Below are 16,291 nucleotides of genomic sequence, written 5' to 3' on the forward strand. Positions count from 1 at the left end.
TGGTATTTTGTGATAGTCACGAAGATAGGTATCCTGAAATATTACGATTTGTTCCTTCAACTGTAACTTGATAAAAATGGAATCACAATGAGACGCACCGTCATCAGCGTCATCGTCGTCATCGTCGTCGCTGAGGTTGAGGGTGTCGTCATCGTCGTCAGTGAGGGTGTCTTCATCGTCAAGGAGATCATCATCTCGCTCGTCCATAGCAGCGGAGGCAGCCAGCATCTCTTCACCACCAGGGCTAACTGGCACGCCCACATCCATTGGTTTGTGCATTTTCACGTTTTCTGTAGTACCAACATAATAAATGTAAACCAATACTTATTTTGACTTAATGTGGATTGAAATTAAAATCTATATAATTTCCCACATACCCTTAAAATGTTTAGGGCAGCATACGAATTCGACTCCAGAGAACAGGCTGATTCCGCAGGGTAGGAGCATCGCGAAGGTCCTGAGGCGGAGTCCTCTCTGGGCGCAGGCGCGGCCGGCTGTAGCGTTCCAGCGAGAGAACTGCCAGCATCGGCTCTGGTTGTGGATGTGGTCGAACAGGCAGCTCTCGGGGACGAGCAGCGCATCCGATTGGAATGGACCTTCTGCCGCCAAATTATCTTTGTAGTTACCGGAAATGTATAACTTTTTTGGTTTTTGGTGCAATTTTTTGTTTTAGAAGTATTCTGAATATCTTATCATGGTAAATAATTTGTTTTGCATAAACGCGATGATTACTGATAAAATGTGAATTTCTGTTTAAGAGTAGGTAGATTTATTTTTGTTGTATCTACAACTGGAATTTAAGAACACAAATAATTCAATATTTAATATATATAAAAAACAGTTGATTGGACTGTCATAACCTTGATAGGGAATTTGATCCGAAAATGTCCATTTTTGAATGAGAAAACTATGTGATATTGATAAAAGTGCGTACCGAGACAGCGGAATGGCTTGACCCATCTAGTGACCTTGCATTTAGCGGCATTGTTGGTACCCAGCTTACACCAATTGCTGACCTTCACGTAATGGGACGCTTCAACGATGTTGGTGATATCGTGGCTCGGGTAGACCTAGCAAAAATTTAAATACAAATAAAGTAACATTCCAACAAAAGAATTCCAGGCTACCCTCCTGTCCTATACAGTTTAATAGCAATAATTAAGTTACCTCGTGTCCTCAAATCCTAAATAAATAGAGCTGAACGGCCACTTGTTTGTTAAAAGACATTATCAGGGTTAAGTTGCAAGTTTAACAACTTCAACAGAACACTAATGAAGCTACTCCGTTAAAGTCAATACCTGTAGTCTTAAAAACGTTAGAAGTTCTAGAATTTATCAAAAATACTGACTGAACTGCGTTTTTAACTAAAACTTAGTTCTCTTAATCCAATTCTACATTGTCTATGAAGTATAGCAAAGTTTACTGGATTCTATTGTCCCTCGACGTCTTGGAAGCAAAATTTTTCTATTGTCGTCGAGTTAGACAAACTATTCGGGTTCAACAAATTTTACCTTATATTCCCAGTTAAAGTTATATAATTCACATCTTGAAGTTGTACCATAACATAAAGCCATTTTTCAGTTCTTAGATTCCCATAAAGGGTATTTCCCGTCTTACCTTCTTGCAATAGTCAAGTATTTCCATTTTATCCTTCAAGCAGTTGTGGGGCTTCGTGGTGAGGTCGGGGGTCCATCTTCCAGCAGCTGACATGTACTGAGGGTGGTAGGTGGACCCGGCCTCGCATAGCACAGCAACTTGCGGCTCAGCACCGCTCGTCGCCTGTGGCGATAAAACAAACATTATCGAATGACTCATTAATAACCATCTTTCAAACGACATGTTGGTAATAAGCCCTGTTCTTTGTAGCCATTTAATTATTAACAATGATCGAAGACGATAAAAAATCTATATATGTACATATCCATGCTGTCAAAATGTCAATGGATATTAGAGTCAATTCTGTCTCATTACATTGATTAAAATTTGGCGTTTAAAGATTTAACAAATTTATTTGATGTATATATAAATGTAACCGGAAACGGATATTCATTTGTGTTCCACTGTAATACAATATTAATTTATTATATTTTATATAATTCAAGATGAGTAAATAATACGCAGATCTAGGTAGAGTTAAAAAAAAAACTTTTTCTCGCATGTTATATATTATTCTTCCTTGTCTTAGTTAATTATATTATATTATTTATATGGATGAATATTCCGTTATAATTAATTGTCCGGATTGTGTTTGTATGTGTATTAAAAATTAATATCTGAGCTGATGGTATGAGGCTATCATAGTGTGACCGAATCTAATGAAAATATACCAGCGGTTAATGGATATTGTTTATAGTTTGTAGTTGCCAGATAAGAGCATAATATTATGTTGTCTAGACGTCTGGGCTCACTATTTCCACTTTCCTGGATTTATTCCAGGTCATTCAACCCTTGTAGAATTTGTGACGAATCCTTAAACAAATTCAATTATATCCGAATATTATATTAAGAATTTCATTTGTGAATTTATTTCGTTTCATATTTAAACGTAGTATTTTATTTCACAAATACCTTATGGAGAGAACAATGAACGCGAATTGAAAAGATTTAAAGTGCTGTTCCCGAAATTAACTTTTGAATTTGTACGATTGTTTAAAAGCCTTTGTTATTAAAAATCATTACAGCCTAACATGTACTTTATAAAAGCTACAAAAATACGAAAGCTTTGTTGATAAGCTGACTTTTTTTTTGTAATTTAATTCTTTTCTCATTTTTTGTATGACAATCAAGATAATTAAAGATTTTTTTTTTAAATTTTCTATAAAATCTAATAGTAAGTAAAACATAAACAAAAAATATATATATTTTTGTGTTATATATAACTCTATGTATTTGATATATAATAACAATACATTTGGACGTGCTTACAATGTTATATCCGATCTTGTATTATTGCTTGTACAAAAAAGGTTCTATATGTTTTAACTTTTAAACTGTATTTACTAAGGTAAGGTAGTCACTCCGCCCTTTTCATCCGGCTACGTCCCTTGAATGTTTGATCGCTGTCATCTTGCTCGGAAACAAAAAGCTATTTGCGTTACAATTGATACTTTTGCGAACGTTATTTGGCTGACGTATTGACATTTACCTTCCTATTATCGTTTAATCTAAATTCTAAATTATGCATTAATGCTTCAATATTCTTTGAGAGTTTTTCTTGATAGATAAATGTTATTCCATCTTGGTCCTTGTATCGAATATTTGGATTAAATTTAGCAAATGTTTATATATTTTTTTACGCATAGGTTATACCGCCGCTTCGTAGAAACTTAATTTCTTTCGACACGGTTCGGTAGTTTTGTGTGAATTAATATCGAGCAGACAGACAGACAGACAGGTTATTTGCTTCATTTAACCAATGACACTTATGGCGTCGGATTAAAGAATATCATTTAGTATTCTGTGACATTTCCAGCATCATAAGGTTTTACTCCTCTACGGTATAAACATGATCAATATTTGATTTCTCTTTATTATTTATTTAACAAAACGAAGGTCTTTAATTTCCAGTTGCATGTGATAATTGTTACATTCGTTGTCGGACTCAAAGCGAGCGGTTCTTGTGTCGACTTTCCTTCAATGCGCTAATTACAAACTTTCCGCTTCGTTATTCACATTCCTTTGAGTTAATTAAATAAAGTGCACTCCGTACAGACTGACGCTTCCATTGCTTAAGGTGAAACAAACAAGTGCAACATTTAATATTAAAACAAGCTCTAAATAGTGATTATTTACTGTATAAATATATATTTTTCAATAGCTATGAATATACTTTGAAATAGTTTGAGAATTGTAATATAAATGTTATATATAATATAGTTGAAGTGATATTTTTGATTACTCCCACATGACATGTTTATGAAATTTCTATATCGGTACAGTTTGAGAAATATTATGAACTAGGAAGCAGTTGAAAAAATTCTAAATTTAAAACATTCCGTTTCATTAATGATGTGGGAAAGTTGAATTATATTTAATCACATACAAAAAAATATTATATATATAAATATATATATATATAATATGTTATGTTATGAAGCTATGTTATATCTATATATATATATATATATAAAACAATTATTTGTCGCATACACATGATGCCAACTCCGTGAGTATTTACTGAAAATGTTGATTAAATATCTCATCGGGAATTTAATCAATTTAATTCCATTGTGGACCCATGTCCATTTCCCCATATCACTCAACCTTATAAGAGATTCCAACCCTTCTGTCAGACGATCAGCATGATCCGGGTACTGAATACTCCGAGTGGATCGTTCATAATAATATATTATCATATCACAACAATAGAACTCACCGATTGCTTCACGGAGTTCTCTACTCGGAAACGAAAATTATTTAATTTAATAACAGGTCAAAATCTTTTCCGTGTACCGGGACGTGAAAGCTAAAACTATCATAATATAAATATATAGTTATAAATTCATTTATATATCATGTAATTCGCGTGGTTTTGTTACTTTATTGTACATAACTGACTCATTGAACTTAATATCGATTGTTCTCGAAGAATACTCCGTAGTTAATGTAGTAACCATATTCTAGAAAAGCAGGTCTAAGTTTCTAACTTTAGACTATTGTTACTCTGAGTTCGCGCTCTGTGGCGTTCTACGTAACTTGTCTCGTTACTGAATATCACTAAGGGATTTATGCTTTCATTGTAACAATATACTGTTGTGTAATAAAATGTTTTTCTAAGAGTTCTGTTGTGGCTGAAATTCTTTATTTTAAAAGAACATTAAGAGGACTAGATGAAATCATGACTATATTAGCTTACTAACAGAATGACTCTGGAATGGCGAGTTTTATCTCATTGAAATAAATATTTAAATAATCTGAGAATTTCATTCCTCAATCACAAAATACCTTAACTGCAAATAAGGTGACATAATCAAATGAAAAATAAAACACGAAAGAGGTTGAACGAGTTAAACGTAAAATGTCACACTGGCTGCAATTATTCATAAAAAGTTCAACTCCAAAGGAATCTCACAAGCTCCGCGACCGGCAAGTGGAGTCGTTTAATGTCCCTCAAAATTTACATACATTTAACATTGAAACTAACTCCGATTTGCTTCTGACTTGTAACTTAACCGCTGCCAGCTTTGATACCTTCGTATGCATATTTATTACATCGGGCGCGTTTCGACAAAGTAGTGATTGCTTTACATAAACGATGTTTAAAAATTAATCACTAATTAATTTAATTTATTACATTATAAACGCTCCGTATGTTAGCTACCAGATTGTTCTATGATAACCTTTCAGTTTATTTTTAAAGTCCTGTAAATTAATATAACAAGTGTGTGTAACCTTTCCATAAAATCTTCGCCCTGACATCACCGTGTATAAAAATAATCGAGTTTTCAATATCTAAACTAAAAACCTGATTTAATATAATATTAATTGAGAAATAACGTTTCCTTTGAAAAACGTTTGGTTGATATATAGTACTTTAAATATTTGAAGTTTAATAGAGATACTCTATAAATATAATGATATCCCTCGCAAAAACAAATGTAGATTTAGGACAGCGACTGTCTCATAAACAGATTAAAAATACGGGCTGGTTTAATTAGTTTTTGTTATAATATAAAATAAAAATTACATTTCATGTATTATAATATTGATAAATTTATTAAACGAATTTATTATTTACATAGAACAACTTCAGAATTAATTCTATCATTAATGATGAAGAAATATTGATTTAAGATATGAAAGAATCGAATAGAACAATTATATATATAGGAATAAATATTACACAACTGTTATGTATAACTCATCGTTTGTTAGAAAATAAATGTACATGTGTTACATAAGACGGGATCACTATAGCCGTTTTCTTATTATAATGCAAAGCTCTTCATGTGAACTGAATTTTCTATTGGCCTCGTAAAATTGTGTAAGCATGATATTGTTTGCATTTGTAATGTTATATCTCGTACATATTTCCTATATACTTATAAGTGTTTTACTTGTAATATTTGCTTAGTATTTGACGTTATAACATTTCTTTTACATGTCACAGCATGATAAATATATTCTGCTTTAGTGCAACTGTTTGGTAGTCGATAGTTAAATTGATTAGACCGCTTCCAAGGCACGAATCCCATAAACCGCTCTACAAACAGCCCCATAAAGTTTAAGTAACCTCTTAAACCTACATCGCCCGTCTAGACTTAGCTAAAAATCTATTTTATACTTTAAGAATACTTTAAAGAGTTAAGTACATTTTATATCTGTTGGTGTAGTAGTCTAGAAGCTTCCATCGGAGTATTAGACTTTGCACTCAACTGCCCCGCAAACGTAGAATAAACCATACATCACTTAAAACTATTTGAGATTGAAACTCGATTTATTTAAATAATATTGTTCAGAAGATCAAATCATGTTCCCTCTTTGTTTGGCAATTAAGTTTAGTTACGAAACCTTTATCTAAATATATATATAATGGATCCTTAGTTTAAATATACATGTATGGAGGCGTGGACATTATATTCTCTCATGAAAAACCCATGTATCGTATAATGGCATATTAATATTGAATTTGACGGGTTTCAGGTTAAAAATGAATAATTCGATATGATATTATGATGATTTTCTTGAGTTGATTTGCTCATAGAAAGTTGTTTAAATCAAATGTGAATTTTTTTTTATGAAATAAGAAATACAGCCTTAAAAAATCCTTAATCAATCTAAATAAAAACTATATATATATATTTTTTTTTTTTTATAGAGTTAATTTAAACGAATGCTTTGTCTAAAAACACATCAGTTTTATCAGTTTTATTTCAAACAGTTATTAAGTACTGATATGTGTTTCTCGTGAATTTAAAGGGGTTTAGAGTTCATGCAAATATATGGAAATCAGCGTTGAGCAAACTACTCAGCAGTCTTACACTGAAGCGTTATGTAAGGACCTCTCAGAGGTAACTTTGTCACATCCGTCCCACTTAAAATTCAATACGATCTTAATAAAGTTTTAATTAACTGAAATAAAGTTTTCTGCTCGCTTTTCTTAAGAATTTTACAAACTTACATCCGCATACAACATAAGTAGTTATCGCTAAGTTATATAACAAGTTACTTGGTTAAAAATTCGTAGGTTAAAATCTTAGTACGTGTAGGTATGTTCCGATGTCAGATAGCATAAATATAAAAATTGATCGTCGAAAATAACAAAGCTATGTTGAAAACAGCAAATATTTCTAATAGTTTATATTCAATTTTCATGTAAAACCGATAAAAACCTCACAAAGGGATTTCCATGGAAACTCGTATGCCGTTACACTCGAAAGGCGTGGCCATCGGCTTTGTATGGCAAATAAACTTTGACCTCTGAAATATAACTTACAAAATGGCGCCAGCTGTAAACATGATAAATAGAACCTGACGCGGGACCATTTGTCTTTGAACGGTGAGGGTAAAGAAACTCGCTATTTACATAAAACACGGCACTTTACATACGGCCGTTGCTGCGGATCGCTTGATACGATTTTGAAAGGTCATTTCAACTCTATGGATAAGTTTAAGTGCTTCCTGAACATCTCCCGCACTCCAGATTGTTGTCGCTGCCTTATGTAGCAAAGTTCATATTAATATCGACGTATCAAACAATTTTCTCGTGAAATGCTCGGTATAATTTGTAGGAACGAGTACCTACAATAGGCGAGGTATTTATTGACGAACAAAAATACGTATATATAGAGACGTAACGACGTGAAGCCTTCAGAAGTTATCGATTATACGATCGGCTCCCTCTGAAGCCTTCCAAGTGTTTATAACTTGGCACTTCCAACAACTTTGGCTGAGAGCGATTTCTCTCTAATGTAATTTAAACATCACTATTTGTCTGCTGCATAACATGAAGTGAAATAAGATTTTATTCATATAAATATATCTTCAGTGACATGTTCCAAGTTAAACATATACTTATATGGCTGTTACGTGAACCTGGCAGGAGTTAGATACATTCAATTTAACAGACAGGAAATTAAATGTCAGACTTGACGCTGAACCAAATAAACTAGCGTTCTATTGAATGTTACATTATGTTAATAAAATATAAAGCAGTGTCTACATGCACATCACATCATTATCGTGTTTGATTTCGGATTACATCATAGTAGTTTGTTTTGTTAATATTTTTTATGGCACCACAATAAATAAGATAAGATAAAGATATGCTATAAAAGCCTCCGTCCCCAAAGCTCTGTCACAGCTGATATATTATGCATCCGGATACTGTCTCGCCTCGATATTGATAAATATGCTCTTGATAGCGCGAACTTATCCAATTTTCGTGAACTCCGAGCGAGGGTTGGGGCATGTGACTCAGATTATAAATTTAAAAATAGTTCCCTATACCAGATAAACATTACGTTACGATTAAAATAAAGCTAAAAAAATTTATGAGTTGAAGTGATATTTTTACTCGCAATATAACCAACGAAATAGTGATTTTGTTTTTTGATGTATGTAGTACATTAAAAAATATTAACACAGCTTTACACAACTTATAATCAAGAAGCGAGATGAACGTCACCAATATAATTTTTTTTATATACTTAATAATATATTTATGTATGGGATTACTGTCACTGTGTAATGAGGAAAATTCTAAATTTTTGCCTCCCGAATGACGTCTCCAGACAGCTTCTAATTGTACTTTTATTATTTCATTCACGTCCCGCGAACGGCTCTTAAGTTAATTGGATTTTACAGAATCGCATCTAATAAGGGAGCCGCTTGTTTTGAATTACAATGTGTTATGATTACGTTGTTTGGAACGATATTAGTATGGGTATAACCCTTATGTGATGTACACTGTTTGAATGTGAACCATATTTAAATTTTGTGGAGATTCTGATATTGTAAGCGGTTTGGTTGTAAATGCTTAACGTCATTATTTAACTCATACAATTTAGTTAATCTGCTTTAAAATAAAAAAGTAATTTATGATGAAATGTAGACAGACCAATCAGAATTAAAGAGAGAATGTACTCGTGAGTTCTATGTAATAGTATATTTACAACGTGACATAAAGAATAAAAATAAAAATTTGTTTCATTTAAACGCGCACACGAGAACGTCTCGCACAGATAACAGACCATTAATAATTCAAATATTAAGCGTTTGCAAAGAAGTTGAAGAGAGAATAAACATTTAAATGATTCAAATGACATCAAAGCTAAAAGCTACCGGCGATATCACTCCCATCAAAGACAATATTAAACGAGGACCGAGCGACTTTCGTTTGCAACACCTTATAATGTTTTGATAACAAATCGAAACGGCCGGGAGACGGATTAATTGTGAAAATCTTAATGCCTTATCAATTAATCATGTCGCAGCTAGTGCTGGCATCGGGATATATCGATAATTTAATCACCATCGACTATCACTAAGCTATTAGCCGACATCGAACTTAAATTACAGACAGATGCGAGAGTAATTGAATCTCGATGATGCTATCGAGTTGGCTGATGTGATTTATTAAAAGCTTTTTAATATAATTTTATGTATGTTAAACCTATTTAGTATATGTGAAATTATTATTAAGATGATATACATTTATTAATTTTAAATAAACACTGTTTATATAATAAAAAATATTGACAATGCATCATGATATTGTGAAAGAGCTTTAACCATTGCTATTATTAATCGTAAGGCGTATTCTGTAAATGTTTCTTTATTATAATTAATGTCAAACGTCGATGTTATACACACGACAGCCCTATCGGTGCCTTATTCGTGCCTAGCATTAACAGTATTGATTTTGGATGCGCGCGCAACCGTCCCCCAGCCGGGGAAAGTTACAAGGGGTGGTTTCGATTTGAAACCTTTTTATAGGGGTGCCTGAGTCCCTAAGGTTAATTCAGCGATACGTTTCATACAAGAAATTCACATTATGATTCTGTTTAAGTATGTTAAGCACTGGGAAAGTCAATTTGAAACAATTCTCACCGTTTTTACATTTTCATGAGCCGCTCTCGGCGTTGTCTGTGTATTTTTTTTCCTTTTTTTTTGTTCCACGTTTCATAAAATTGTTTAATTTATATAGGAGTTATAGTTGAATAGGTTTCTTCATTAAAGTTGTTCGTCTCAAGCTTTGTTTCCAGACATTGCCTGTTATCTGATGCTTATCAGTTAATGGAGTCTGCACCTAATCATGGACGTGGACAAACATTTTTTAAAATCCTTTCATTCGGCCAAGATTAAAAATTAAACGTTGTAAAGAAATTACTTTTGTTGACCCTTTGTTAAAAGGACGTACATTAAAGAATAATTTTATGTTTAGCCTTCAGTTACACTTATAGTATAATATATTGTTTAGTTAATATATCATTCATTAATATTTTAATACTTTGTTACTTGTTATTAAGCAAATATATGTACGTGAAAAAATATTTTTAATTATACTGTGTGTATGTAGTTTTTTTTTCAATTTCATTTAATTAACAACCGACATTATTTAATTTTTTATTTTTCGTAGATTAAGAATTACGTTATACAGTATAATGCGTTTTAATTGCAAAACAAACTCTTTGGGAACACAATATCTTTTTTTTGTTATTCCCACACCAAATTGGAAAAGCCCGTGGGTGGTTTATAAGCCAGCGCTGCAATATTTTTACAATACAATCTATTTTACGGGCCCCTGTTTTGTATTTCCCTAATCTTTGCATCAAGGAGGGCTTGTTCGAAAATCAAACTTAAAACAAACAAGCCGCCATTTTGTTTTACATTTAAACAGACAATGTCATTTGTAACTTTGAGGTAATTATTTTTAATGCTTACATAAGAATTTAAATATACATAATTGTGAAAGCAATTAAATGATAAAATTGGTAATATTTTTTCTTTGAGTGAATTAATTCTGCCAGAGTATACAGCGAGTGATCACAAGCGATTCGATTGCTTCAGACATAATTGGATAGTTCGCCTGTTCCGAGCAAACTTTACACTTTATTGGCGATTATTCGATGTCATCGGAAAATTGTAATGAAAAACATACAATATTTCGCAGTAACTCATTGAAAAAAAAAAACATTTTTTTAAATTCGTTTATACATTAAATACTTCTGTCAGAGAAGAACTAATTATGATTGAAAATGGCCATAGAGTGAAGCAGGAAATTGGCAATTTCTGTGAGGGAAAGTCCACTATGAATATAGCGCTGTGAAAGCTATTGAAATAGATTGCAATTTAAATTGCATTGCGTGAAAAGCGTTTGCATCACAAAGTTATCAAATCGCGTTTATACTTCATAACTGGTTGAGGAAACCGCGAATAAAATCGTTCTTATTAAATAAAAATTATAATTTTACATATTAATATATATATTTTTTAAACAATAAAAGTACACTAAAATAATATAAAGCAATACTTAAAATTAATTATATTACATCGGAAAATATATTAATCCCATGAAATTTAAATAGGGAAAGTTCAAAGGAGGTTTGAAAATAAAATTATTCTGGCAGTGACGCTCTCTTGAAAATGACAGCTCTTAACAACATTCCGTGATATTGAAGAATAAATATTATCAATAGAAGTTTAAAAAAAACCTTCCTTATCTTTAAATGTAACGGGACTTACGTTAAATGACAAGATTATATAAGAATGACATCTATTTCAATTAAGTCGAGGGTAAACATAAAAAAAAGGTTTTTTTGTTTTAAAAAAAAGTCACAGATTAATAAAATCAATTCTTAATATGAATTATAATGTATTTAATTTTTTTAAATATTGTTAAATAATAATTTAAAATATGTAACATTCAGTGGGATCTACGTATAATTTTTCGGAAACACAATCTTTTTGTAACAGTTAGCCTGCACTGCGGAGGTATAAAAGTATCCGCTATTGGCACGTGACATCATGAATAGAAATATGGCCGCCATTTGCCAAAGCCGGGTGACCAGAAGATTTAACGTAATCTATCCTCATATTTAAAAGCAGAAATATTACAACGATCCGAATATTTGACATATAAATGTATTGCACAAATATCGATTGATTTCGGAATTGAAATGTATGACTATTCGGATATTTTTTTCATATTATCGATTCGAAAATACCGTTATTATTTAAATTGTACGAACAAAACAACATATGACAATACAATGGATTATGAATCTACCAGAATATACGAGTTTTACAATGAGTGCTGACGCAAGCAGTTTATGTCTGTATTCTCTTTCTGACACAACCATTAACAGCTTTGAAACATTATATATTATAATATAGTATATATGTATTATATTATATTATTATCGATGAAGAGGTTTTACATATGTATTAACGTGCGGGATAACCACGTTTAAATTAGTTCAAAGGTCAGAGGCGCTGCATTGCGCAGTAAGCGACTTGATAAACGTTTGAAACATCAACGTACGTACAACCTGTCAGTGTGATGGATTACATATATATAGCGATATAAACAAAAGATATAGAATATGTTTTAATAAAACTATACTATCGTTCATTCTTATACTGTTACATGATTAAACATTAGCATCGTTATGTCAAAACGGCATTGTTTAGGTAATTGTATGTAATAATGGATGTAACGAATTGCAGTTGAGATCAAAATGTAATTGACTAATAAATTACTAGTTAACCAACGCGACTTTGTTCGAATAATTCATATGAATTTCCGCTGTAGTCCTTCCCATGGGACAGTGTGTGTTTTAGTAATAAAAATATATTTCTTTTGAAGTGTTGGATTCCACAACAATAAAAATACATACATACAAGCAAAGTATTTTATATCTGTCTATTTTATATTTAAAAGAAAATACACGAGCTACTAAACCTAAGCTAGTTTTAATTAAAAAAAAAAGATATTCACCATTGAAAAGCTGGAGTACTTCTTCTTTAAACCTCTGATTCTTTTGAAGTTTCAAACAAATAACGGATATTAGGATAGTTAATACATAATAATATTATATTTAATATAATTGTATCTTTAAAGTACACGCCGGTTATATAGATTATGAAAGAATTAATTTCCTTCATTCCAAGAATAGTATACAACAAAAAATATTCAATTTATTAATTGTTCTATATTAAAAATTTACGATCGCTAATGTAAACACATTTTTATTAAAAGAATCTTAATGAACTATTGTTCAAACGGGAAAGATGATTTTAGTTATCATTATTTTTGACGATTTATTTCATTATAATAATGTTATGCATTTGATGTTTTTATTTATCGCCATTCAAGAGTAAAAAATATATTTTTTTATAAATACAAACATTGATTTGACTCCTCTTAGGAATTATTAAGATAACAATTTTCTTAAGATAATAATTTTTTTAACAATTCTTTATTTATTCTACAGTCTAGCCTATTGATTAATAAGTTAATAGGTAATTTTGAACTAAATAACTATATCATAATATATTCTAAGAATGTGTCCAGTATCACGTAATTAGTCTTTGTTAAGGCGAAGACACTTTTCACGAGTTCTTTGTGCGCGGCGTTTATTTTACAGAAAAATATTTGACATAATCATTTGAATAGAATTTTTTTTTAACTAACGACTCAGTCTTCTTGTTTGTCCTTTCTTAAGAGTACATATATAAGAACAAGAAGTTTTTTTTGCGCCAATTAGTTAAAACGATTGAAAATCTCGAATTTTATTAACGCCTCCTAAAACTTTTAATTCTTACAAAAAAATTACGAGTATATAAGGTTTGTGACATTTTTGCGCTGACGATAGCTTAATTACTTTGGCCGAGGATAATTTGTACAGTTTAGGATCTCCGAAATTAAGATGTACATATATTAGGGATTTTTTTTCCAGCTAAAAAGATCGAATGTTTGATATTTCTTCAAATATTTCTAGTTGTTTCCTACATCACATCCGGGTTCAACAATTCTTCTCTTAAACCTGTATCGTTTATTCCATAGTTATATTAAGATTAATATTATAATTGTCAAATTTACCAGAGCTTTAAAAGCTTTAATATTATTACAAAAATATTTTACCTCCGTCCTACAAGGACTTCGACATTACATATTGAAAAATACAAAAATATAGCATCAATTTTATGAAATACGTTTTTTTAAATTTAATATCAAGATATACTGAAAACGTTTTAATTAATATAAATTTCATTATCTTTCGTTATATACACAAAATATTCCGAGAATGTTTCTGTATTTTGTAGTGAGTAGCAAGGCGAGCGCTAATCGCATTGCCCACTATCACACCATGTATGACATGTAATTAGTACCGTCTATTTTTATTTCGCCTTACCCCGTTTTAACATTTTCATCTAATATCATGGCAAGATTAACTATAATTTAAGTCATAAAACCTTACAAATATGATAAATATTCTATATTTTTATATTAAAATAATGTTAATAGCGTAAATTACGTAGTTTTTATTTAATCCAAACTAAGCCGTAATATTGTGTTTAGCCTTGACGCAGTGGCGCATTGCGTTGAAATTTAAGTTAGTTAATGTTGCAATAACAGTTTAATAATAATTACATGTTATTAATTACGTACAATTGAATAAATAATCCAATAGGCTTATGCAATATGTTTGTTTATATCAAGCAATTATTGGCGTTTTGTATCTAACGCGTAATTCGAAAGGTTCAATGAACATGCCTATTGGAACGCAATCATTTTATACAGACGATGATTTCAAATAACTATTTGAGTTTAAAATTCAGCGGATCATTTTTATATCTTTAAAAATTTTCACGTATAAATCGTATGGTTATACAGAAAACTAGATAGATGCTTGACTTTAGTTTGGTGACGTTAAAATTACATTTGACAATGCAAAGATGTGTGTTTGTTTGTTGCTAAATGTTGCTACGTATATATCATGAACAGCGGGACGATTAATGTGGACAGTATTGATTCAGCGAGTTATTACTTATACCGACAGCGGTCGATGGAGACCGTCTAGACAGTGAAATATTCTGTCTGATTGTTAAATAAAAAAAAAATATTATACGCATGTTAGGTTATTGTTTTTTGTCTAAAATAATTTATTATGTAAGACATCTTTTGGAATATTTTCATGTAGTTTAAATAAGAGCAAAAATTTTTTTGGAAAATAATTGTGAAGACGTTAGAAAGGTTATTATAAATGTATATGCTTTAACGGATAAATAGCCATTATTTTATATGTTGTGTTTGTATATATTATACGTACTACTTTTATTCAAGAAAACTACTACCTGTACCATAGTACGAATAATTAACGTTCACTTCTTCGTCTAAGATTAAATTCTTACGTATTACTAAATAATATATTACTATAGAACTTAACAAAACCACAAACATTGATTGTGCCACCGATACTAAGGCTATTGTGGTGGGCGTTTCATGTTTGAACCTAAATATAAAGTATTATTATTTTACTTAACCATTTAAGTTATCTTTTAAGTGTTAATTAAATTGACGAATAAGTGTTTAACGTTTTTGATGTAGTTGTGTAATTTAATTCACCATTTTGGGGTAAACTGCGTTATTTATGACCTAGAAGACAAAGGATTTATGGGCGTTTAAACAGTGAATTGAACTCCGGAGTATATCAAAGTATAGTCAAGGGGTTAAAGCACTATTTTATTCATTATTACAATGAAGTAGCTTGTCTTATTAAAGATAATTCATATAATTAAATTAAGTGACTAATGAACATAGGCTATAATGTTAATAACATCGACATTTTCTTAAAATACAATATGTTTTGCGGAAAATGAAGCAAACCTTTCATTTAAAGGCAACACCAATTAATGACGGATCAAATGAAGTAAGGCAAAGAGTGACGAACAACGAGTGAACGAATGATTGAACGAATGAATGAAAACGTTAATGTCGGCGTCAGGCTGAAGAATGATTGAGAGCGGATAGCTTTTAATAGATCTCGAAATTGAAAATCCATTCGACTGAATGACTTGAATGATGCAGTTAATTTGGACATTATTTTCAACTTTTAAATATATTACCAGAAAAAAGGTTGATTATCCAACTTAAAATGCAGTTCATTATTATATTAAAATATCACCAGAAGATATATTTATACCAATTTTTTTTTATCTATATAATCTTTTTTTAATCTATATGATGTAAACTTTATAAGATTTAGTGACAACAAATTCGTAAGAGTCTACTTTTATTTCCTTTTCCACATTAAGTTATTCTTTTACCACTGTGTTATAAATTCAT

General features: G+C 30.9%; 1 protein-coding gene across 2 annotated transcripts in view; it reads right to left on the reverse strand.

Moving 5' to 3' along the window:
* Nucleotides 1–16,291, reverse strand: part of LOC116770775 (amyloid-beta-like protein) — a 63,466-nt gene that overhangs the window by 6,355 nt on the left and 40,820 nt on the right. Inside the window, exons 2-5 of one of the 2 annotated variants that reach the window (XM_032662381.2) lie at nucleotides 1,618–1,779; nucleotides 935–1,070; nucleotides 378–596; nucleotides 99–290 (exon numbers count right to left, since the gene is read on the reverse strand). In XM_032662381.2, coding sequence (XP_032518272.2) covers nucleotides 99–290; nucleotides 378–596; nucleotides 935–1,070; nucleotides 1,618–1,779 — 709 coding nt within the window. Of the gene's footprint in view, nucleotides 1–98; nucleotides 291–377; nucleotides 600–934; nucleotides 1,071–1,617; nucleotides 1,780–16,291 lie in introns of both variants that reach the window. The other variant, XM_032662380.2, reaches the window with a different exon arrangement.

This window comes from Danaus plexippus, chromosome 7 (assembly GCF_018135715.1).
Source record: "Danaus plexippus chromosome 7, MEX_DaPlex, whole genome shotgun sequence".
NCBI classification, from domain to species: Eukaryota; Metazoa; Arthropoda; class Insecta; order Lepidoptera; family Nymphalidae; genus Danaus; species Danaus plexippus.